General features: G+C 48.7%; 1 protein-coding gene and 1 long non-coding RNA gene across 4 annotated transcripts in view; one reads left to right on the forward strand and one right to left on the reverse strand.

Annotated features, from left to right (window-relative positions):
* Positions 1-17802, reverse strand: part of LOC148054727 (uncharacterized) — a 51882-nt gene extending 34080 nt beyond the window's left edge. For both annotated transcript variants that reach the window (XR_015706881.1, XR_015706880.1), the window contains exon 1: positions 17683-17802. This is a non-coding gene — a long non-coding RNA (uncharacterized LOC148054727). The remainder of the gene's footprint in view (positions 1-17682) is intronic.
* Positions 17803-21803: 4001 nt separating this feature from the next.
* Positions 21804-25791, forward strand: part of CCND2 (cyclin D2) — a 41002-nt gene continuing 37014 nt past the window's right edge. The window contains exons 1-3 of one of the 2 annotated variants that reach the window (XM_087766591.1): positions 21804-22047; positions 22905-23125; positions 24670-24885. In XM_087766591.1, the coding sequence (XP_087622717.1) occupies positions 21858-22047; positions 22905-23125; positions 24670-24885 (627 nt within the window). In that variant the 5' untranslated portion in view covers positions 21804-21857. Of the gene's footprint in view, positions 22048-22106; positions 22180-22904; positions 23126-24669; positions 24886-25791 lie in introns of those variants that run through there. The other variant, XR_015706622.1, reaches the window with a different exon arrangement.

Raw genomic sequence — 25791 nt, forward strand, 5'->3', positions numbered from 1 at the left:
GCTAAGGCAAATGTTGAGTTTTTAATGACACCTACTGCACACAAAGAGCCATGGAAACTCCCCTGACCTATCCACCACACAAACTGTGACAGTGAGTGTGTGTTATCCCTCAGCCCCTGGAAAGGGCAGTGGGCTACATCTCCTCTCTCAGCTGCAATGCAATTTCAGTGGCACTCAACCTGGCCCCAGAGGCATTTTCCTGGACATGAAACACCAGCAAGCTTGGATTTATTTTTATTTTTAATGCTATTTTGGTAGCAGTATGTTGCCTTCAGGAACCACAGTGTGACAGAAAATTAATCCAGTCTTAAGCAGCAAAGAGGAATGCAGTGAACGGCTGTAAACAACAGATCCAAAAGTTGGGGGCCTGCTCTGTGCTCCCTTCTCACTGGGTTTTGCATTACCTGCACTAACCCCAATACCGTGGGATGCACAGGCAGCCATCTGTCCTTCCTGTCCTTTTAACGACAAGCATAAGGCAAACATCAATCGGCCAAACATTTTGGGATTTTCCGCAGAGGGCAGGGCTGTTTTCCTGGTGCATTGCAATGAAGCACACACTGCCGTTGTGTTCAGGCAGCAGCAGGAAAAGCTCCTGCAAGCACGGGGCCTGGCAGTGACCCCGCCAGCAGAAGCCAGAGACGCGGCAGCATGAGGAGTCCTCTGCCCCACCGCCTCCCCTGCCCCCCCAGCTGCTTAACTGATGTCAGCCTGCCGGCTGCATGGAGGGAGGATGGACGTCTCGTTGTGCCCAGGGGGTTGGGGGATGAGCTGCCCTGCGGGCCCAGCCACTCTGCCCTTCTCACAAGTGGCATGGGGAAGATTGGGGGCCATTAAATGTAATTTGCTTGACTGAGACCAGGCCAGCATTATTAAAGGCAGTAATTTCACAGCCCACATGCAGACACCTTTTTTTTTAAAAAAAAGGATGCTAGGTTACCCTGCCTCAGGAAAACCATCAAGACCACCCCACGCTGGAAGCAGGGAAAGCCCTCAGCCACACTGGGACCTGTCTGCCATGGGCTTCTGCACCTCAAAAACTTTCATATTTGAGAATCTGAGCTTTTCTCCCCCATTGCACTGTTACAGCAGTGTTATTATTTGCATTGTAGTGGTGCTTAGAGACCTCAGCTGAAGGCATCAGTCTCATAGCACTAGACACAACACATGCGTGCTGTTCCAGACTGCCCCTTCTCCAACACATCGTCACCTAAACGGACACAGCAGACAAAAGCAGGCAGAAGGTAATATTGGTGAATCCATTTCATATGTGGGAAACCAATTCCCATTTGGGCCAAGGCCACTCTGCGTCAATGATAGCACTGCAGTAAATAAGAGTTGCCTCTACTTTCAGGACGGTTTGCTGAAGTTAGAAGAGCATAAATAAGAATCGTACCCAGAGAAAGTGAAGAATTTGTCTAAGGCCGTGCAAGAATTGTGTTGCACAGCAAGGACTTTAAGTACACAAGACGTGTTTGTGAGAGCAAGATATTGTTAAGTACAGAAACACTAGGCAAGAGGATAAAAAAAAAAAAAAGTAGTCCTCTTTCCTTTGATTATTACTGTCTATAACAGGAGTGCTTCAATGAGATTGGAGCCACATTGTCCTGGAAACCCTACAAACACTGTGAAGCAATGTTTTAATTTCTTTTTTTATGTAAGTCTTTCTGCTGAGAGTGAATTCGTTTCTGCATTAGTACAAAATATCATTGAGAATTTTATTTTTATTAAAAAGTAACTATATCATATTTGTGGAACACAATTTACTAATACAACAAACAACTACCCCCTTGGCTATGCTGCAGCAATTAGTATGTTACTTCATTAACAAAAGCAGTTTATGATTGCGAATGAGATCAGAACCTATACCAAATCCCCAAATGTGCAGCAAGGGTCAAAGTTTACCTGTTTTACAAGTCAGCAATTTATAGGCTTGGTACACCAATCTCATTTCGGCGAAGATGTCCTAGATCTATGTCAATGTGAAAGTTAAGAATGTAAGTTCAGAATTCTCCAGAGGGCAAGCACAGGTTTCAGAGAGAGAAGAGAAGAGGAGGGGAGAAGAGGGGAGAGGAGAGGGCAAGGTTTATGGTTGTACTTCTTCAGATTAAAGCACAAGCTGAACCACGGCAGTCCTCTTGCAGACTTTGGCTTTTACTCATAACATCTCTTCCGAATGGAAGATCAATGGGAGATCAACAATAGATATATTCTCCTGTAGCAAAGACCACACTTTTAAACTCAGCTGGTTATTCCACACAGAAACCTGCATTTCTGTATGGGGAAGCCTATCAAAACACTGGAGTGATGACTGAATGGCCAACATAATTTTCTCCTTTTGCTATGTATCAGGGGTCCAGCCTTTAATTACACAATTACATGCTATTTCTCAAACTCAAAGAGATCTCCTGCTTTTTAACTGAGCTGCAATTTCACAAAGATTTTTCTCTTCTATTAGTAAGGGATTTGCTCCTGCAAGATTCAGAGAAGCCATATAGGTGTTCTGTATTATTTTGTAGGGATCATATTTTTTCTGTTATGCCTGAACCAATTTGATGACCAGTTGTCACAGCACGGAGGCGGTCCTCCTGACCTCCTCCAGATCTGTGTGCCACGAGCTCTGGAGCTCAGCTGACCTCCCGCTGAACTAATTTGGGGGACGGGGGGAGCACACAACCTAAACTGGTGGTAAACTAGCGCAGCTGCAACAACTGAGCAGCTTCCTGCTGGGTCAGGCCCCAGTGCTGGCTCCCTGCCTGACCTGGGAAACTCCACCACTGGCACAAGAGAGGTGAGGGGGGTGATGAGAGGGAGGTCAGGACTGCCCTGTTAAGTGGCAGCTAGCTGTTTGATCGGCTCAAAGCATACCACATCCTCAGGTACACTAGCTTAGCCTTTTCATAGTAGGGATAGTGACTTTTAAATCATTTTTCAGCTGTGGATTTCCCAGAGGAGTGGTGGACCTCATCCACAGACACAGATCAATGTGTAGCATATGTTAGCCTATATCATAGAATCATAGAATTGTTTAGGTTGGAAAAGACCTTTAAGATCATCAAGTCCAACCATTAACCTAGCACTGCCAAGTCCACCACTAAACCATGTCCCTATGCACCACATCTACCCATCTTTTAAATACCTCCAGGGATGGGGACTCAGCCACTTCCCTGGGCAGCCTGTTCCAGGGCCTGACTACCCTTTCGGTGAAGAAGTTTTTCCTAATACCCAACCTAAACCTCCCCTGGGGCAACTTGAGTCCATTTCCTCTTGTCCTATCACTTGTTACTTGGGAGAAAAGACCGACCCCCACCTGGATACAACCTCCTTTCAGGTAGTTGCAGAGAGCAATAAGGTCTCCCCTCAGCCTCCTCTTCTCCAGACTAAACAACTCCAGTTCCCTCAGCTGCTCCTCGTAAGAGTTGTTCTCTAGACCCTTCACCAGCCTCGTTGCCCTTCTTTGGACACGCTCCAGCACCTCAATGTCCTTCTTGTAGTGAGGGACCCAAAACTGAACACAGTCTGCACTCATTGGAACTAGTCCACCAGCACCCCAGGTGTCTGTAGGTAAAGCATAATGGCAAGCAACATCATATACTTTCAGATTAATGGTTGCCTTTCTTCCTTTGAAATTACTGCAAGCTCTGGCTGATCAATGAGAAGAAAAAAACCCCAAAGGTTAAAATATATTTACCTTACTGCTGGCAAAGAACAGGGAAAAGTCACACGGAAAATCCAGTGGTTTATCCTTCGCAACTGTGCTTTACTAATTCCTCAAACTGATGATAGAGAGGAAGAAGAAACGATTACTGGCACCATTACCTTGGGTCTTTTTCAGCACTCAAAGGTCCCCAGTGGGCAGAGAGCAAGCACAAAGTCTAAGCCCAGCCTATTCGCATTTGCTATTGGAGAAACAAGCAGGCAGCCTTGGGAAGACAAGAAAACGCTAAACTCTCTGAATGAGTGTTTGAAATGGATTAAGCCAGGTGGAATTAGGTCACGGGGGAAACATTTTAGGTACATTAGGTCTGTATCTAATCCGATTGTGCTGCATAGATACTTCAATTTACTAAAAGCCAGCAAAAATGTAGAGGAAGTCTAGTAAAAATTTTACAACTGCATTTTTGACAGAAACTTGTGAGCATCCATGAGTTTTTAAAATTATAAAATACATATCCCCAAAATGAGAGGGAGAATAATGTAGCTCTATTTATAGCCTTGCTACAATGACTTTTCATGGAAAAGGCCATGTACCTATTATTTCACTGAAGATCCATTGGTGAAACCCTACATGAAGGTCAAACTTAAGCTACAAGGTATGCATTTTGTAACAGAGCTTACTGACTGGCAAAACAGTGTATCAGACCAGATGTTTTTTTAGAAGGAGCTAGTAAACAAAAAATACAAAGCAACTGGCCATATTCTCAGGTAGGATAAAATCACATTTCTCTGCCGTTTACCAGTTAAGTCTCGACTGGCATGATAGTCCACTGGCAGAAAGGCAGGACAAAAGCACCACGTTTGGCTCTAACTCATTTTCCAGAGGTCAGGTCTTTGGCAGGGTGGTGTTGTATTTACATGGGCACCAATTTAATCAAACATAACCTTACCTGATAAAAACCTAAATAAAACTAAGTAATGACTTTGAGATTTAACCCACAGTTTAGAGTTTTAAACAACCCCAGCTACACCTAGAATAAATATTCCATCTTTCTTCTGAGGTTTCAAGATGTCTTTGCACAACTTCGGAGGAAAAAGGAACTAAGGTTTGGCATTAGGAGAGAGCAGGTATGCAAGGATGCAAACATCTGTGTGCTGGAAAAAGAAGTAATTTAGAACTTGAGTTGAGCAGATCCAGTGATTTCCAACACCAGGAAAATATCGCAATGTTTATTTTCCACCTACCTCAGGAGATAGTCATGAAATGCAATAGTAAAAATACTATCTAGAAATTGCAAAACTCTTAATTTTGTCACTCTCTATCAAAAAAATTTCAGCATCCCTGGACTGATATGTTTTGATCTGATCTGTTGAACTCATCCTACACGTTTCATTTTGAGCTAGCTCAAAATTCAGTGGTGCCAGAGTGCTGTCTCCAGGGAAGGAGCAGTGAAGGAGCTCACAACCTTCTTCATTGCTACAGGCTCCCCATCCATGTTCTCTTGCCTCCTGGGGTTGCTCGCTTAAAGGGAAGATTGCACTGCATCATGGGGGGACATGGTCTGATCAGAGAGCACAGCCACAAGACTGCAACTTCCCTTCCCAGGAAACAATGCAACACAGCTTAATGTGGAGCCTCTGCCAGTCAAAGCATCTGGGGCTATTTCAACAAACCAAATTATTCAAATTCAGACTCACCTGAAACAAAGTACTGTTGGGAAGCCTGTTGGGAAGATTCAGATAATTTTGAAAATCTCCTTGGAATAAAAGAAATATTTTGTGGTCGCTGAATTGCTATCAAGTATGCAAAGCAAGCAGCTCTGTTGGAGGACCAACACACATGGAGAAAACTCGTAGTACAAAATGCCAGATGTATGATGATTTAGTTTTGTTTTCCATTGTTGTCTCTACCAGATGGTTTTATATCACACCCCGACCATGATTTGCAAAGCACTGAAAATTTGGCTTTTAGAAAAAATATATTATTATTTTCAAACTCTCATTTTACTGCCTTAGATTGTACTTTATTGTGGTAGATACTTGTTAAAGTTCATTCTCTCCTTCCATACAGTCTTGCCTCTTCCTCAACACTTGCAGCACTGTATATTTTATAGTTACAGTGGATCCTTTTGTTTCAAACATTTATATCTCCATTATCAGCTCACAAGAATGTCCTTCCTCCCCTTTCAGTGGCTCTTTTCCTAAGAAGCCCTTTTAAATAAAGGGTAATTCACAGCCCAGTCACTCAAACATAACTACTTCCAGTCCCAGCTGAGACATCAAGGGCTTTTTCAAGGTATTTTTAGGTGCAAGAATTTAAATAATGTACTGTTAGTCTATCCACCACTGATGGCTGGGTCATTTCAGACCATGAGTGAGAGACCTAAATGTCCAACGCGATGAGCGATTTTGTTTGCTTTCCTTTTAACTGCTTAAGAGTTGATGCCTACTCTTTTGATAGTACCCTTTGGAACACAGACCAAGGACGACACTGTGTGAAAGCACTCCGAATCACTGGATATTTGACAGGGAAGCGTTTCATCTGGTGGCACATCCAGTAGTACACCCTTCCTGGCAGCACTCCTTCTTCCCGGGACTTACAGCCCAGTGCAATGCAGGGTGGCCATGAGACTCCCTCATCTCATAAGTCCAGTTTCTATCCAAAATACAGTACAGAAACAACTAGGGAGGGTGGGAGGGGGTGGTACCTCTTTAGACATCTCCAGGGTAAGAGAATCATGAGAAACAGGCAGCAAGAGGTTGAGAAGATCGGGTTTTGCCAGATAAATTTGATTAATTTTTGGACGGGTTACACAATTAGTGGGTGAAGGGAATACAAGAGATCCAATGTGTTTGGATTTTAGTAAAATATTTGATCCCGTGTCCCATTAAACCATCAGCAGAGAAATTAGTCCAAATTGGCTTGGAAAAAAAGTATTAACATATGGGCTGCAAACTGGCTAGAAGACCGGAAACAAGGGTAATGATAAACAGCAATGAATCAAACTGGAAGGACTTTGTTTGTTTTTTCTTTCCCAAGGTGTTAAAGTGATCAGTGTTAGTACCAGTGTTATTAAACTGCGTTCATCACATGATCAAGGATGAAGGAATGATCTGTGCATGAATGAAAGTTGCAGGTGACAATAAATTGGGAAGAAATATAAATACAAGCAAGGAATTTAAAAAAAAAAAAAAAACAAACAAAAGGCAGAGATATTAAGGAGCTTCTGCTGGAGTCTGGAAAATGAGGGGGTGAGAGAAGAATCAGGTGGGGATCTGGACTAGGGCAGTGATACTGAGGAGGATAAGAGTCTGGAAGTGGTGAGTTAAAAACAGACCTGATCCCAGGGCTGCCAAGCATTCAGGCTCCAATCCAGCAAAATCCCTAAGCAGGTGCTTAACTTCAGGCATGTAAACCATTATTGAGTCACTGAGAACGAAACTAAGCCCGCAAAAAAACTTTGCTGAATTCAGCACCTTGCAGACCTGAGCACCTTGCAGATTGAGCCCTTCTTTTTTTCCCCCCAACGCATCTTTCATCTGCTCCTTAGACATTTAGGCTATGGGCTCCATGGTCTCAGGGGGACTGTCTTTTAAGGAGCCATACCCAGCAGCTGTAGATTCTGTTCACACAAAAGAATTTTGGAAGTCCAAATTCAGCTCAGCTTCAAGCAGGAAGAAGACCGAAAATTCCACACTTCTCCACGGACAAAAATTTCATCAGCAATGATAAATTGCTTCAGAACAGTCCAGAGGATTTTGGTTTGTGTTCAGCTTTTCTTTGACAACGAGGTCACACAAACTCAATATAAAGTCTCATTGAAAGGGTTGTTTCAAAGTGAAAAATGACAATATTTTATTTAAAAACAAAACCAAAAAAAGGATAAACTGGGTGTTTTCCTAGGTTTTCCTTTACACAATTTCAGAGACACTGAAAGCAGTTTACAACATAACTCACATTTTACAGGATTGGCATTTTCTAATGAAAACAGTTTGATCTGTCCTTCTCTCCTTGCACTCACCTAGTACCTTTTTATCTTTGTCATAACAAATACTGAAATTACATTACTGATTCTCTGCATGCCTTGTAGAAGAAATTCTAATTTTTTTATTCTAAACAGCTATTCACATGCCACCCAGTGCACACTGTTCCTACTGCTCTACAGTCCCCAGAACTGGCAAATGGCCTTTACCTTTCCACCTCATCAGAAATGTCACCATCCTTGGCCTTGGAAACTCTATAGACTTTGTCACTTTTTTCAAAACATTTCTTCTAGGCCAACTGTGTATGTGGAAAAAAAAAAACCAAAACAAAACCAAACAACAATACAGACCAGAAAACAGCATAGATCTTCCTCCATACAGCCACAGTATCTAGAGTGTTTTATTAGGTCTCGTGGCTTTTGCTTATAGCCCCAAGTTCTGGAGCCATAGATTATGGAAGAATTTTCACCTTCACAGAAAAAAAAAAAAAAAAAAAAAAGCTTGAAAGTCAGGCTTCAGTGTTCAAACTCAAAAGGAATGAAATGTACCACTAATGCATTTTAGGGGATCCTTGCTCATGGTATATGAAAGTTTATGCTGGCAACATGGCAATTATCACACCAGGATGCCATCCAACAACTTGCTACTTTACTCTTTTACCATCTTATCAGAAGGCTTTGTCTCATCACCTGCCATCCTGAAGTCCCCATCATAGCTCTGCCCCAAACTGCAGCTTGGACTGCACCACTGCTCAAAGAAAACTCCATCACTCAGAAGAGAAAGCGCACAGGAAAGTCTCTGACAACTTCTTAGAAACTCTTTTTCCTCCACACCCAGGTGGTTTTGACTTGATAGTGACTCAAACTGTCACCACAGGATTTCTGGGTAGCAAGCTGACGCAAATGAAGCTCTATCACTGCCTATCCCTCCCCCTAATCACCAACAGGTGGGAGCAGAGAGCTCCCTCGTCAAAGCCCCTGCCACTCCAACCGAGCCTCCCAACCTCCCCTAGCTCCTGCCCTCCTTGCAGAGAGATCTCTTCCATCTCCCCTAACACTGGCAGGTGAAAATCAGCTACCGTCAGGCTCATGACCTCATCCATACCCCATTCACAGTTGTAATCTGTAACTGAGAAGTCACTGCTGTGGCAAGCGAGGAAAAAGCTTTATCAAAAATGCTACACAATTAAACACCTCAGAAATGGTTAAAACTGAGCAGGATGGTACTTACCAAGAGAAGGTGCTTAGGCTCCCAGAGACTTTAAGGGACACATCTTTTCTTGCGCAATTCCATGCACTTAGCAAGGTTGAATTCAATCTGCCCTTCCAATCTTATTTCCTTTGCTTTTCCCCAGTGAAGATGAAGTTTTAGAAACTTACGAAAAGGAGATTGTAACTACATGGGAAAACTCCCAGAGAGAGAGAATTATGCCTGTGATTGGAGTCCATAGGTGTTAGCATCGTCTGCATGGGAGTTGGAAAGAAGACTGAACCGCTCGTTGTTTGTACCAGCTGATGAATACCATGCCTCCATGAAAACTGTGGGTTTTGCCTTTTCCTGGTCAACCACAGTTTGAAGGAAGACCCAGGTCACCATGCAGGGCTCCTCAAAGCACTGAAACCTCCAGCATCCCTGGCTAGTGGTCATGGTGACATCCTCTGAACATAAGCAGTCTGCTGACTGACAGAGCCCTTGGAAGCTGTTCGATGAAGAACCAATTCTTAGGATCAACAGAGAATTAAAACCCCCTGTTAGTGCAGGAGCTGACCATCCCAGCAAAGTCCTTGATCTATCCCACTCTTCCATGATACAGTCTTCCCATGGCTTTGCTTTGTGCTTTTCCTGCAGGATTTTCCTATGGAGTGCTGAAAAACCTTCTAAACTGTGATGGGGTCGATGGGAATAAATGGGTGATGAACCCCTTTGAGCTCAGCACCTCTGTTCAGTGGCCTGTGATTTGCAGAGGACTTGCCTTGGTGACGAAGGTGATCCCTTCCAATCCCATGCTACTTTTTAGAGAAAAATTTTTATTTCTTCCTTGTTTACAAAGTACTGCCCCCATTAATAAGGCTTTATAAATTGTAATAATTCCTTGGTGCAAAATATTAAGTCACATCAGTGTATAAGCAATCCCCCCAACACTTTTTGTTTTCTTTAAGTCTTTAGCTAAAAGCATTTTATAACATTTGGGTTGTCGCCGAGACTGTGTTCCTTCACCTCAGCTCCTTGGTTTGCTCAGATTACTGCCAGATTTCTTAATTCCCCCTCATGTCAACTGAGATGATGCAGTATCTCTGGGCCAGTACCATGCTGCAGCCTGTCAAAATGTGATGGAAGATGGCCCCGAATCCTTCCTTGACTTAAACTGCAGCTGTCATTTTCCATCAGTGCCCACTGTCGTAGCTTAGCTCCTGCTGGCACAGCACCCTATGCAGAGTTTAAGCAGTGCTTCTCGCTGCAGGTCTCCACTTTTCACACAACCGACACTTTTAACTCTCCCTCTCTTCCCCTGAAAAAGCTTTCTCTTGCTCCTCTGACTTTTCTTCTCTGGCCCTGTTCCCTCTGCGCCTTAGGTCCCACACAGTTCTCTCCCCTCACTCGCATTGCCACATCCATGCTTTCACCACAGTATTAAGCCATCGTTAGAGGGAGTAGAGAATAAAAGGATTCAAAGGAACCTCTTCCTAGGTTCTCAGTGTCAGATGAGGAGTATTTGCAGTAGGGTAGGACTAGCAGCAACATCTCCCCAGCATGAGACCCCACTCTTAGGATGACACTTCACCTACACTGGCTGGGGAGCACTGTCCCAAGCGGGGCTGATAACCGCAACCCAGGCTCCCATTATGGGACTGGCCACACATGCAGCAGTACAATGAGAGGCAGCAGGTGGGTCTGAACTGAAGGGCAGGGAGCCCAGGAAGAAATTAGATGGTACCATTCAGCATGCTGAGCGGCAATCACAGGACACCAGATGCCTTGCCACTGCCAAGTGTCTGTAGGGGTTGAGGAAGAGAAGAGCAGCATGAAAAGGTTGGCAGGACGGTGAAGAGGCTCTGCTGTGTTTTATAAGGAACACTTTCCCTATGTAAAGACCAGTAGAGGAGAAAGTGCACATTTATTGGAAAGTGCCAACAGCAGACTAGCTGTGTCCCATATACCACTTACCCTTTTATACTTCTTTTCCTCATCCCTGTCAGTTACATGTCCCGATCTCACTGATAGGATGAAAACAGGGAATAACTTTTCCGGAGCAAAAGCTGCCACTCTGGCTTTGTAAGAGTCTATGTGAGAGCTCATTCAGGCAGAGTATTGCATTCTTTTTCAGTTGACCGCAAGATAAACGTCTCTCAAGTCTGACTCTTCTCCACAAGGCTGTAATGCACATAGACCTACACCAACAGAGCAATGTGCCTTGGCAGGCTGACATCTGCCCAAGGCTGGCTTCACTGTCTTAAGCTGTGAAAAATCATGTAATATTTTCACTCTGCCCTTCTATCTGCTGTAAGCACTTTGTATAACAGGTGAATGCTATGGAAGCCTTCACGTATTTCTCCTCGCAGCTCTCTTGTTGCTGGGTAAGTGGACCACAGGTCTAAAACGACTGGGCTGCCCTAAGAGAAGGTGAAAATGAACCTAGGTCTCCTTGCTGGCACATGGACATGTGTCCCCGGGTGTCTGATTCTGCACAAACACAAATCCATGGCATGATCTTTTCCCCAGCAACCTTGCAATACCACACGTAAGACAAGAGACACATGAAGCAAAGCAGGAAAACAACGGGACACAGCTGAGCCAGTTCAGACCAAGGACCTGCCTTGCCCAGTATCTTGTCTCCAGCTATGCCCAGATTTCTTTTATTGCTTTCTTTTTTCTCTTCCAGTATCAGGCCTGGGTTTGGTGCTTCCCCCTGCCTTCCACCATGCTCACACCAGAGCCCACCACTGGCAGTGTCCCAAGCAGCTGTGACACAGGGCTGTCTCAGGGAGGCTGAGCAGAGCTGGGCATAACCCTGCTACCCTCCCTTGTCCATCTGTCTGCATATCCCTCCCCCCATCCTGAGCCCACACTGCTCTCCACAGCACACGCAAATGTCCATGCTGGCAAAGCCCCTTGGCAGAGGGGGCAAAGAGTGGCCAGCTCTGTGCCAAACCCCTCGTTGGACACCCTGGCCTTCCCCTTCCCCCCTCAAAAAAGCCTCCTGCACTTTGCTTGGGGTGAGCTGGCCAGAGAACGCCCCGTGGTGCCCCTGCCCACGGCACCAGGATCTGTCTCTGTCCTTGTGCCCACTTGTGCAAGAGTGGACAGTGGATGGTGCCAGCTAAATGGGTCAGTTGCTGATGTTTCAGGTTTTTTTCGTACATGGGGAAGAATTACTTTGAGAACGGAAAAATGTTAAGGAAGCAGGAAAAACAAACAAATAAAGCTCATGTCCCCAGGGTCCGCAGGCAAAAACCAAAGCTCTAAGGAAATGTGAGAGAGGTGCAAGAATGGGACAAGTGTACATGATACTTCCCCACATACGCTCCTATTTCCATCCCACTCAGGAGACAATGGCAGTCAGTGTGCCTGGCTGGGCCCACCGTCCTCTGCCTGCCAAACAGCTGGCAAAATTTACTGAATCAAACCTCAGAGCACGCCTGAGATGGATGTACATTGAGATAACTGTATCTGCTTTCCTTGTAGACAGAGAGAAGCTATGTGATTTGCACGTGTCAGAGCTGGAACTACCCGGGAAGCCCTGATCCTCTCTTAAGTTCTGACCAGTAAAACTGGGGCTCCCCTTAGAAGGCAACATCCAAGTTAAACGACAGATAGAAATGTAAGCATTAGCCTGTGAGATAGCATTTCCCTTTCTGTCACATGAAAGATGAGTTCATTATAGAACATCCTCTCTCAAGCCTGTAGGGAAAAGCTTGGAGTCTCACAGATAAAACAGATTGAGTTATGTCTTCCTTCGCTTTAAGTGAGTACAAGTACAAGGATTTTTATTGTCTGCAATGTTAGCAACATTGCATCGTCCAAAAGACCTTGTTCATTTATCAGCTTTCTTAAAAATCTTTTGTTCACAAGCCTGCTTGTGTGTGAACACAGAAAAAAATTCAGCTCTATCTAGTATCAGCCTGCAGCTGTTCAGTGACAGAAGGACTCAAAAGCTACGGATATGAACATGGGAAAATCCACCCAAAGCAGAAGGAAGACACAGTAAGCAACAGCTGCATGACAAGAATATGCTGTTTCTGTAGTGTGAGAAAAAAAAAAAAAAGCTACAGTTACAGTAAGCATCAGAAAGTTGTCAGCAAACATTATAATCGTGATTCAGTTCAGAAAAGAAGCAAAACTACTTCTCCTTCTAACTTTCTCTAGGTATCTGATGCTCTTCTGGACATATGTTCTGATTCCCAGCAGGGTTTAGAAACTCTGAGCCGGGAGCCGGGTCCTTTGAACCATCTTCTAAGCGCTAGAGTCAGCAGATTTCAATCTGTCCCTGACTTTCACAGGAAAAAGAACAAAACAAGTAAAAAAAAAAAAACCACAGTCCCCCAGACCTGCTAAATCTTTTCAAAACCCTACACATAATATTCTGATTATTCATAATAGGGCTGTGTTTGGGTCACAGCATGTTGGACCCATGTGCTTTTCATGCTTCCTTAAACCAAACAGATCCCAGGCACAGCAGATTTCTAAGTGTGTTCTCAGGGCACAGGTCCTCCCTTGAGTACTTCTCGATTTATAAGCGTGTTCTCAAGGTCCTCCCTTGAGTACTTCTCCCTGAGACCCCACAGCCAGAACTGGAGACTAACGCTGGCTTTCCCAGCTCTCCAGGAGTTTCAGCTTATATTTCTGCATGCATTCCACCCTTGTAGGCCCTCTACTTTATAATTTACCACCTTGGAGATAAACAACTATTAAAATACATAGCAGATCAACTGTGTAACATTCGTAAAAATGAGATGTGCAAGAAAATATATAGAGTTAAATAATGCCACAGAAGAGCCCATCTGCACTTCTCTGCCTCTGGTTCTTCACCGTCCTTTGTCAGCTCCTTTCCAGATCCTCTCAGGAGCACCTTCTTTCACTCCTGTACAAGGTCTCTCTAAATGAAATTGAAGCCTTTCCTCTGCAGCTCCCATTCTCAGGTACTCTCTCATTTTAAAGGACCCTTCTTTTGCAGAACTATGTTTCTCTCTTCCTTTTTTATCTTTCCAAGCTTTCTTTGCATAAGCCTTCTTAGCCCTGCTTCTAAGGGAATGCTTTTCCCTCAATCCCAGCCTGCTCCAGAGAAGCTGGGTAGCCTGATCTTTTCCAGGATGGAGCAATTCCTTTGTTATCTGAAGCTAAGGAGCCCATTCAGGTGCCAACAGTCTCTAATGATCCATCCATTCATAGACAGAGAAACGAGCTCCACTCCCTTCTTTCCTAGTGCAATGTTTGTGAGATAAGGGCACAACAAAAGACAGTCCCAGAACATAAGGGTGGCAACCGTCTATAAAATTAAACTGGGTTTCTACACGGTGCATGGATTCTTTAAAAATACTACCTATCCCATTCACTCTGATGAGGGAGATGTTTCTCTTCAGGTACTGCTGTAACATCAGAAAGGCAGTACTACTCCAAGATGTGCTGTGAAGCTCCTGTACGATGTTGCTTTACATCACAGAGCCTCAGCTTCCCATTTGTAAAAGAGAAATGATGCTTTTCTAACCCGCAGGTCATTGTGAAGCATCTGTTATGAGGATGGTGATTGCTACCAAAGAGCCTTATAAATAAAAATTTGAAACCCAAGAAACAGTTCATGTCTGGGCATCAGAACAGCCACTCAGGCAAAAGGTCCCCCAGCCCAATGCCCTGACTCTGCCATTGGACTGTACCTAGGGAAGATGATCAGCTAGCAACATTGCCCCAGGAACTCCCTCTTCAAAGTGGCTATTGCCATGTCAAGAAGAGGTGAAAGCCCAGGTGAGAGTTTCAGCATGCAGGGAAATGAGACAGCAGCACAACAGAGTTTTGCTGGGGGTACAGATTTGCAATATCAGGGATGAGGAAAGAGCACAGCTCACAACCAAGAACGGAGCCAAGGGAGGAAACAGTGGAGGAGATATGGAGGTTTCAATGAAGGCGAGCAGTGTTGAACATGTGCTAGTGATTTTCTTAGTTAATAAGGCAGTTTAGTTCCATTTACCAACAAAACCCACATCTACAGATCCTGCACACTACAGCCTGAGCTATGTACATGGAGTTATGTCAATGGACAGCAAGCACCTATCACTGCTTCTTGCTGTTTTTCAAATACTCAGGAAACTTCAAGGTGATGGACAAACGTTGCAGCCAGGCAAACTGACCAGGCACAAGGGAAAGGTTCTTCTTCCCTGGGAGTGGTGCAGCACTGAAACAGATTACCCAGAGAGGCTGCGGGATCTCCATCCTTGGATATTTTGGCTGGACAAGGCCCTGAGGAACCCAATCTAGCTTGCAAGGTGGCCCTGCTGTGAGCAGTGGATTGGACTAGATGATTTCCCACCTAACTCCATCTATAAGCAATGTTTCTCTCAGACTTGTGTATATTTACATCCAGTAAGACAGCTGAAGGGCAGCAGCACCCTTTAGGGAGCACCGAGTCATGCATAGGGAGTAGTGTATGCCTGTGAACACCAACTTCAGAATTAGGGAAAACAGTAATCAAGCAAAAGGGTTTTCTAGTAGAGAGCAAAACAAAATGCTGTAGAAGTAAGGTAGCAGAGCTGCAGAGAAGAGAGAGGGACATTTCTTCTGATAGCCCTGGGGAGAGGTGGCCCTTGAGAAATCGCTCACCATCACCCAGCTGCTGCCGAAGTGTTTTGCCCCTGTGGGGTGATGGAGGAGCTTTGGGAGCTCTCCAGGGGCAGCAGCAGTGGATTTCGCAGAGACCTGTGAGAATTTCTTTCCACTTCAGCAGGAGGGCAGCTATCATTTCAGCTGCCTTCCTGTCTCAGTCCCTGCCCAAGCAACCTTCTTACCCCCATCAGGAGTTTTGCCCAGACCAAACAGGAACCTCTTTAGACTTTGGAGGTAACTCAGACAAAGCAGAGATGACTTTTACCACGCCTAGCAAGACACCCCAGCCAGCCAAAAGCTACCTGCATGAAAGTGCTGGGAACTTAGATCTGAAACGGCTGGGGCTAGAGCTTGAAACAAAGATGTTTGTCACCCCATTGAGCAAAGGCAGAGGGCTAGTCCCTGAGGTCTTTGCTCCCCGTTACTCACACAAATGCCCAGCAAAGCTTCAACAAGGGCAGGAGTGCTGAGCACGAGGACTTGGGGTAGCAAAGGATGCTAAGGATCCCTTGTCCTTATCCCTTAAGGATGCTCATGGGTGAGAGGGGTTTCACACGACCCACAGTTTCTTACTTCTCAAGAAAACCATGTCTTCAAAAGTCATGTGGCACCTGGCAAGCTACTGAAGACTCTGGCTGTAATTGCCACGGTGAAAAGGGGCACAGACTTCTGAAGTGCTTTCATTTCATGACTAACTTTAAAACGCGTACTTCTTCATTTGGAGCACACTGGTGCGCAGACATCCCATTACAGGAATAAAATACTGCATTCCCAAAAGGGAAGGAGAGAAAAAAGCAGCAAGTGATAGCACTGCATTCAGGTGTTAATTAATATATATGCAATGTAACATTTTAGGCTATTAATATTTTTAAAGTAATTAATTTTCCCAGGTGTGGATGTAATTGACACAGAGCAGAGTAGTAAAATATCTGAACTATTTATCCACGGGAACAGCTTTTAATTCAGCAGTTTTTGAAGAGGACATTAACAAGTAAAATTGTTTGCTTCAGCAGAGGGCATTTATTTACACTGTTTTATTTTGGTTTACTCTTGTTTTGGATTTTATGTGCTTTCTTGTTTGTCGGACAATTAAACTTTCTTCATTCCTTTTGTTTGTTTGACCATGTTAAGAAGACCAAAGTCAACAGATCTAAAGAGTATTTCATAGTCCCTGGAATGCAAAGGGGACATCCAAAGTACTGTATCAATGGTTATTTAAGCCAGAATACTCATGAAACTAATATTTCTTTATGGATAGTTGCTGATGCTTTTACAGAGGAAACAAGTGAAGTGCTGAGGGGAAACCTAGCTTTTCTTCCCTTTGAAAATCCACCTATTTTCAGAACTCGGATGTGTTCTATACATCTGTACAAAACGAGAAGTCCAACTTATCCCCATAACAAGCTGTCACTTAACACATTCACATGGCTTCAAAACAAAATCTCATACCGATGCAGCTCCATATAAAATACGTCGCTGTTTGCCAGACAATATATGCCTCGTATATTTCAGCAAACTATTCAGCGTGGGAACCTGTGTCAGGATCATTCTTTTACTGCAGATTAAAAAAATCATCACGCTTGCCTTTAAAATACAGCTGCTTCTGGGAATAAATATTGTGATTATTTAGCAGCTCACAGCAGTGTTAAGACGATCAAGGCATGCAGTATCCCTTCCCAACGCCCCATAAAAGGAGCAATTTGCTCTGAAGGTCTTCCTCTCACCTTCCCTGTTTGTGTAGACCTGGGCATGCTACACACATATATTAAATGTAAAATCTTTGCCTCAGTGTAGACAGAAAGAAAACAAAATGGAATTGAAGCTCCACATTTGCTTTGGTAAGAGCAAAACCACATGTATTGGATCACAACTGAGAGACCACAGAGAAAAGTCAGAACATTACTTTTGAAGGAAGGTGTGTGACAGCAAGATGCTTCAAAAATTGGAAATCGGCTGAAGGTTTGGGGACAGAGGGTCTTTTGTTAATCTCTCCTAACAGTCTGGAAAGAAAAAAGATTGTACATTTAATGTGAAAGCCATCTTTGAACTAAGGACTGATACAAACACCCCAGAGAGCAGGGAAATCATACAGCGGAATGCAAAAGGTTAACAGCATAATCAATTTTAAGCAGAAAAGCAAGCTGATTCATAAGTAGAGGAAAAAAAAGGATTGTCACCCTCAGATCCTATCATACTATTAATGATGAAAGAGATATCAATGGTTCATACCTGTAACTTGTCAGAACTGTTCTTGCTCTTTCAAATATCTGCTCCAAAAGCCAACTTTTTTCCCCACACCGCTTAGCAAAAAAAAGAATGACGGTGTTTACGTGCAGCTCTGCATACCAGGGGCCCGATCCTGTAAAAAATGTCAAGAGCTCTCCCTTTCAGTTGACTCCCTGGCGTGTGGGAGGCACCTGTTGTGTGTTCCTGCTCCCTGTAAACCAACAGCAGCCTTATCGCCCTGCTCACCCAGGAGAGGATCAAGTCGGCAGCCCTTGCTGCAAACTACGTGGCACCCCTGCAAGATAAGGCTGTGGCAGCAGGAGAGTTAAGCAACACAAAAATTTCTCTGTCTGCCGTATAGCAAGAAAAAAATCCCAGTCCTAGACTTTCAGCTCCAGCAGAAATTTCTCATCAGTTTCAACTCCTTTGCTGCAGGAAAAACTGCAAGGTCTCACCTTAATTCTGCACGTGCCTGTGTTCCCACAGGTTACAGTTTCTATATAGACTCACAGATCCAACAATTTTAAGGCCAGAACGCATCACAGGGATTATGTATCTGATTTTTTTGGGTGTAACACTGGTCACAGAACCCCACGGAGTAACTCCTCCTTCAACTCTGCGACTGTAATTTGCGGTAGAATATACTTTTTAGGCTTTAACCCCACCTAACCTTAAAGACACAGCCCTACATGAAATATCAAGGGCTTAATTAAATTTGCAGTTGAAAAGTTCACTTTGTTGTTAGCCTAAATGTACCGCTGCCACCTCTACCATCCTAAATCTCCCTGAATTTCTCGAGATTTCTCTAGCCTATGTTCATGTCAAACCTGGGAGTGTCTTTGGGCTAACCGCAATGAACTTACAAAGTCTTCCAGCCTAAAGCATGAGTCCCAGGTACACGATCACTCTTGTAGCTCTTTTTTGAGTCCCTTCCCATCTCGCCAAATAAAGAAATCTATGAGTGGCGTTGTGCACTCCTTGCACTGGGCATTGCACCAACACAGTTTCTAATTATTGCTTTGAAGAAGTGTAAGCAAAGGAATGAGAAAGGGTAAAGAAGAAACTTTGCGTAAAACAGAAAGGAGTAAATAATTAAAAATGTGTTAAGCAATCACACAGAATGCATTAGTTAATGCTGTAACTGTTGTGCCTGCATAAAATCACCCTGTAAAGGCAAGTATAGTTTTATTACAGGATATATTTCACCTGCTCAGTAATTATGTTGTTTAAGGTGGCTGTTAATGATAAAGCTGCCACTACACAGGTATTTAGAGTCGGAAATTGCCTGTACAATTAAAAATAACTCCTTGAAAATACACGGGCAATGCGCAGCAGTTCCTGCGGTATCGAAATCCTTTTCAAGTCTTTAATCAGAAACCAGAGGAAAGAAAAGATAATTTTTATCATGTTGTTCCTGTTGAACGCACAGCGTGGAATTATGGAATTTGCCTTTGAACAGCTAAAAAATCAGATATTAAAAAAAAAAAAAAAAGAAACCACCAAGATAGACAGCTTCGACTGACTGAAGATGGAATAATTTTATTTCAAATCTATTGCACACTATTATTCATGGTGTTTGTTTGCTTTCAGGGCTTTCCTCAGCTTGGACAGTGGAAACACATTCATCTGTTTCTTTTTTGGCTTCCAGTCGGTTTCACTTTCAGATTCTCATGTTTCACACTCCAGCCTTCAGGTTTCAAGCCGTGCAAGGGAATACTTATTTCATTTAAACAAACAAAAAACCTGCGGCCGCCGGGTGCGCACGCAACATGTCTATCGGTCTGCGGTTCAAATGCAAAGCTTGATCCCATGCTGTCCCCTGAAGCATCTTCAAGGTGGCTCTCCAGGATTTGCAAAGAAAATAAATGAAATAAATAGGAGTGATGACGAATTAAGGATCTATTTAAAAAAAAAAAAAAACAAACCAACAAGTCACCGCGTTTTGCGGCGCTCTCGGACGAACACCAATAAAATACCATTAGATATTACCGATTTCATGATACCTGCGTGTCGGATGCATGATGGGGAGCAGTGACACCAGGCTTGACGACCCGAAGACGAGGGGCTCCCCAGGCACGAGCAGTGACGGCGGCTGCCGAGAGGCTGGGAGCCGGGCAGCCCCCTCCCGCCGGGCTGGGGGGCGGGGGGGAAGGCGGCGGGGCCGCCCCGGGAGCGCGGTTCCCCCGCGGCCGCGCAGGCTCCGCGCAGGGCGCAGCGCTGCTCCGCGGGAGCGCCCGCCTGGGGCTGCGCCCACCGCCGCTCCCGGAGCCGCCTGGGGGGGAAAATATATACCAACGGCGTTTGGTTTAATCATTTATGCTTTTAAACGGGCGAAGTAGCTCATCAAAAGAAGGGGAGCGAGTGCGAGACGTATTTATTTTTTTTTCTTTTCTTTTCTTTTTTTTTTTTTTTTTTCCGGAGGGAGGGTGGTATTTAACATATGGCACTCGGTAATCTCTACACGGAGGCTGTTAAAACATCTGCTGCTTCCAAACACATGCGGCAGCGCCCGTGGGCACGGGGACAAGGCGAAGGGGCAGCTCGGGCACGCCGGCTTCCGCGGCCGCGGGGCCCCCGACGGCCGCCCCGGCTGCCCGCCCGCTGGCCGCGTTTCACCGGGCCGGCGTTTGCCCGTTGGAAACGGGTACGGCGTATATAAAAGCCGTCGCACCTGGGAAAAGCGTTGGGTTGTGTGGTTTGTTTTTTGTTTTTTTTTTTTTTTTTTTTCCACGACGTCGCTGCAGATCAACGGCACCTCCGCGTGCAGAGCTGGCATGCTTCCATTGATTTAGTTGTTTGTTTGTTTGTTTGTTTGTTTGTTTTCCCGAACGGGACCACCCCCCAGCCCAGCAAGGTGGCGGGGAGGCAGCGGCCCGCCGGCGGGGCCCGCGGCTGCTCCCCCGGCGGTCGCCCCATCGCGGGGCGCGGGGGGCCCCCCGCATCCCTCCCCCGGTCCCCGCGGCTCCCCGCCGCCGGCAGCCGCGCCGTGCCCCAGACATCACCCCACTTCGGAAAGTCGGTGCCGGACAATTAGGACACCCGTTGTCCTCCCCCCCGAAACCCACATAAATCACAATCGCTGCATTGTCGGGCTACAAAGCCAGACGGGAGCGCTTATGAATTTAAGTTTGGAGAAGGAAAACGTGCGCTGACACAACACGCTCCCTGTTCACAGGAGTAGCCAGGAAGGGGAAATGAATGGTGGAAGTTAAAGAGCCTTTCATTGCGGAGCACGCCGCGCCGCAGCGGGTCCCCGCTCGCCGCCCTCGACGTACGGCGGGGGGTGCCCCCTCCGCGCTCCCTTCCTTCGCCCTCCTAAAACGCCAGCCTTACCGGGCAAAGCTCTGCCCAGTTCCGCCTACGGCGGGCTCGGCCCCGGTAAGCTCCCGCCTCGGGTGGGTGGTGGGTGCGGGGGGGCGAGGGGCCACACACGGTGCCCAGCAGCGCCCGGCCGCCGCCACCCCGACTTCGTTTCGGCTGTGGCCAGGAGCTGCTCGCTTGGGGGACGGGGACGGGACGGGACGGGACGAGAGGGGCGCGGAGCTGATTTTGCGGGGAAATGCTGCTAGCAACGCGTGGAGGGGTCGGCTGTCCCGGCCCGGCTCCGCGTTACTCAGGGATGGGGGACGGGGGGAAGGGAGTCCTGCTGACTTTTTGCTGGCGAAGTAGCCATTTACTCCGACGGGCGGGTTAGGTGCCGGGCCGTCCCAGCCGCTTTTTGCAAGGGAGAAGAGATGCAACCCGCGGCAAAGCCGGTCCCATCCCTCCCATCCGTTTTGATGCAGAGGGGCGAGGGCCGGCGTGGGAGGGGGCGCGTTTGCCCACTGGCGGGCAGCGACGGCCGGTCGCCCGCCTTCCCCGATGCCAGCAGGGCCGGTGCGGCTCCCGGGACCGGCGGTGCAGTCAGGTGAGGGGGCTCCACCTCGCCCCCTTCCCTCCCGGGCCGCTTTCGGTGCCGGGCAGCATGCGTCCTTAAAATATAATCTGCCCGGTAACAATCAGCGCGCAGCGGCGAGAGCCCCAGAGCTATTGGCTATGCAAATAGAGGGAGGGGAAGCGGCGCCCCAAACTCCCCACTCACACTTTTAAGGCGGTATTTCTTCCCCCCCACCCCCTGCAAGCCCATCTCCGCGGCGCCCGGGGGGGAGGACGGCGGCTCCGTGCAGCCTCCTCCTCGCATGGGCCGCTGCCGCTGCGCGGCCGCCCGGGCAGCTCATCCCCGGCCGGCCCCGGGGCAGCTCCTTCCCCCTCGGGAGCCTCAGCTCCACCGTAGCGAGCAGCGGCAGAGACTTCGCAAAGTTGACACATTTTGCAAGGCGGGGAGCGACTGCGACGCCGGGGAAGTGCGAGGAGGGTGGAAGGCACCCGGTGCGGGACACGGCCCCTCTTCCCCCCCCCCCCCCCCGCTGCGTTTCCTAGAAAGTTGTATCAGTGTGGCCATGCAGTGCTAAAACGGTTCGCCTGCGAGAAACGCGTATGTGTGCCGGAGGAAGTAGCATGGTGATTATTGTTAGATTTCACCCCGAAACCGCCGCCGAACCCCCACCCCTCAAGGAGCTTTGGGGTCTTTTTCGGGTTGGTTGTTAGGCTGGAGTTAGCAGGGAGCTCTGTGTCCCCCCTCCCGGCTGCAGATTAAGGGGGTAGCGGAGGGGGGAGTGGGTGAAGGGCTTGAGGAGGGGGACGGGACGCGGATTTGGCACCCCGCCGAGCCAGGACACTGCATCCTTCGCCCCCATCGCCTCGGTGGGTACCGAGGGGGAGCCCTTAGTTTCTTGCAATAAGAAAAAAAAGGGCGGGGGGGGGGGGCAATAGATTCGGCCGGGCTCCCGCAGAAGGAAAGCGTGGAGCGGATTTCATTTGGTCGCTGGAAGGAAGAAAAAGAGAAGCTGTCATTTGTGTTTGTGCGTGTCCCTATACGAGGGCCTCCTGGTTCCTTGTTAGCTTATAGAGAGGAAAAAAAAAAAAAAGCGCGTTTGATGTTACGTCTGACCAGCTGCTGTTCTCCATAATAACAAGAGAGAACTGCCTGCCCTGGCGAGTTGCGTCACTGTGCTTCAACTTTAGGCTAGAAATCAAGAGAGAGGGAGAGACGAGTTTCAAGGGAGGCAGGAGCGAGCTGGAAAGCCCTGCCGTCTTCCTCCCACCCACCTACCCCTCCTCCTTTACCCCTCTCCTTTCCCCACCCCCTTTCCCCCCTCCAAAAAAAAAAAAAACTTTTCCATCAGAGAAAGAGGGAGATCTCTTTGGAAACATGGAGCTGCTGTGCTGCGAGGTGGATCCCATGAGGAGAGCTCTGCCTGACCCAAACTTGCTCTACGATGACCGCGTTTTGCACAACTTACTAACCATAGAGGAGAGGTATCTGCCCCAATGCTCCTACTTCAAGTGCGTCCAGAAGGACATCCAGCCCTTCATGAGGAGGATGGTGGCCACTTGGATGCTGGAGGTTTGTATCCCGGCGCCTTTCCCCCGGCCCCTGCCCCTCGGAGCGGTGCCGGCCGGGGAGGCAGGGCGGCCGGCTGCGGGCTCCTCGCCGCGGGCAGCACCTCCGCCTCGCCTCGTCCCCTCTCCCCCTGCAGCCTCTCGCCCCTCCGGTGGCGGTGGGGGTTCAGCTTGTCCCGTCCCCCCCCGTCGTCCCCCCCCCCCGAGCTCACCCGGTGCGGTGCGGTGGGGGAAGGGGCGCGGGGAGCATCGTCAGCCCGCGGTGGAAATCGCCCCTGCCCGGGGGGCTGCTGCAAAAGCGGGGTGCAGGAGGGGAGGAAGCGGGGGAGGGGGTGTTGGAAAAGTCATTTGCAATTAAAAAGCAAAGAAAAGCCGCCTCCGGCTGCGGGCGGCCGAGAGCGCTTGAGGTTGAGGCTTTTCTGGGAAAAGGAGCTGCGCCCGGGGTAGGGCGAGAGACGGGGGGTGCCCGGTGCCCCCCGCGTTTTGCCCAGCGAGGATTTCATGCCCACGTATGCAGTGGCGAGGACGTGCCTTTTTTTCGCCATGTTGCGTTGCATGCAACTCTGCTCGGAGGCGCCGAGCCCGTCTTCCCCCCTCCTTTCCAAGAAGGGGCTCGGAAATGCACCCCGCCACCGCGCCCCGGTCCCCCCCGGCCCGGCGGGGGGCTGTCGGGAAGCCCGAGCGGGCCGCGGCCCCCCTCTTCGCCCCGATACTTCAGGCGGGGCGGCAGCGGGCCCAGATCCCCGCAGACTCGCTTGCCTTGCCGTGGCCCCACCACCCATCCTTTGCCCCTTCGGATCTCCTTTTGGGGGGACCTTTCCCGGACCAAACCCCCCGGGTTAGAAAGAGCAGACTCCCCGCTTGGTTTTCATGTGCGATTTGTGCTTTTTCTCCCCGGCTCCGATTTTTGGTAAATTTTTGAAATAATTTTTTTCGCTCGCTCCTGCTAAAAGGATCCAGGCTGCTCGGGCTCTCCCCACCCCACCTCGCCCTCGCTGTGTCTCCCGTCCTCCCCCCCCCCCCCGCCGGATCGGGGGCGCAGGGCTGGGGGACACCCCCCGGGGGAATTTTTGCAATTGTCGGAAACGATAGGGGACCGTCCCGGGATGCCACCGGCACCAAAACCGGGACTCCCGGGGAAGTTTTGATATTTTTATCGATTTTTTGAAAATATGACGAAATAAAAAAAAAAAAAGGGAAAAATTGGGTCGCAAAAAAAAAAAAAAAAGTCGGAGGCTGCTCGCTTGCTGCTGGATGGGGCTTTTCGGCTCTCCCACACAGTGTCTTGAATTCATTTCTTACTGAATGAACTAAAGGAATGTGAAAGCCGATTGACAGCCTTCCCAGCCTCTCCAGAGATCTCCCCCTCCCCCAAAATTTAGCTCCCCTGGAAACAAAAATAGCAGGAGCCATAGCAGGGAGGCAGTGGTCTATTTCATGGGATCACTCATTTATTTATTTTTTCCTTCTTGTCTCTTTCTCTCTTCCTCCCCCCCCCCCCCCAACCCCGCCGCCCCGTCTTCCCCTCCCCACGCTCCTCGCTTGCAGGTCTGTGAAGAGCAGAAGTGCGAAGAAGAAGTTTTCCCTCTGGCCATGAATTACTTGGACAGATTCTTAGCTGTGGTGCCCACTCGAAAGTGCCATCTGCAACTGCTGGGGGCAGTCTGCATGTTCCTGGCCTCCAAGCTGAAAGAGACAATCCCCCTCACAGCCGAGAAGCTGTGCATATATACGGACAATTCCATCAAACCCCAAGAGCTGCTGGTAAGCAGCCCCCTTCCACCTTCTCCCCGCCGGCTCTTGCGCCGGCGGCCTTCTTCCCTCGCCCTTCCTCGCACGGCGAGCCATCGCGTTCGCCACCCGCCCCCCAGCCTGTTAAAAATTCACGCTTTTCACGGGTTTTTATGCACTCCGTCAGAAAGTGCTGAAGACTCCGAGAGGGGTGGACGCCAGACCGCGGGCGCAGGGTGCCGGGGCAGGGGGGAGGCGGGGGACCTCCCCGTCGCTTCTGGCTCCTCCGAAGCCGCCCCGCCGCCTGCGGCATTCGCACCCGCTCCCTGCCGCGGTGACGGGCGCAGCGCTGTCGGCGGCGGCCCGCGGGGGGGCCGGGGTTGCGGCGGGGACCGTGCCGTCCCCCGCCGGCCCCATGCCCCGCGTCCCCCCCCGTGGGTGCGGGTCTCCCCGCGGGGGACCTCGCCGGCAGGGAGGCGCCGGGCGCACGTGCGCGGGGCGGGCGGCGCGGGGCGGCGGCGCCACCTGGCGGCAGACACGCGGCGCCGGGCGGGACGTCACCCCTTGAAGGGCGGGCGGGCGGCCCCGCGCCCCCGGCGGCGGCGGCGGGAGCCGCCTCAGGGGCAGCCGCTTCGGGGGGAGCTGCCTCGCGGGGGGAGCCTCCTCGGGGAGAGCCGCCTGAGGGGGAGCCGCCTCGGGGGGAGCCTCCTCGGGGAGAGCCGCCTGAGGGGGAGCCGCCTCGGGGAGAGCCGCCTGAGGGGGAGGCGCCTCGGGGGGAGCCGCCTCAGGGGGGAGCCGCCTCAGGGGGGGCCACCTTGGGGGGAGCCTCCTGGGGAGAGCCGCCTCAGGGGCAGCCGCCTCGAGGGGAGCCGCTGGCTGCCCAGCGCCTCGCAAAACAGCGGGTGGCCTCCCGCCGGTTGAGCTGCTGTCGGTGCCCGG

The sequence above is a fragment of the Nipponia nippon genome, unplaced genomic scaffold (assembly GCF_047370975.1).
Source record: "Nipponia nippon isolate SJK-2023a ecotype South Korea unplaced genomic scaffold, ASM4737097v1 scaffold_3, whole genome shotgun sequence".
NCBI lineage: Eukaryota > Metazoa > Chordata > Aves > Pelecaniformes > Threskiornithidae > Nipponia > Nipponia nippon.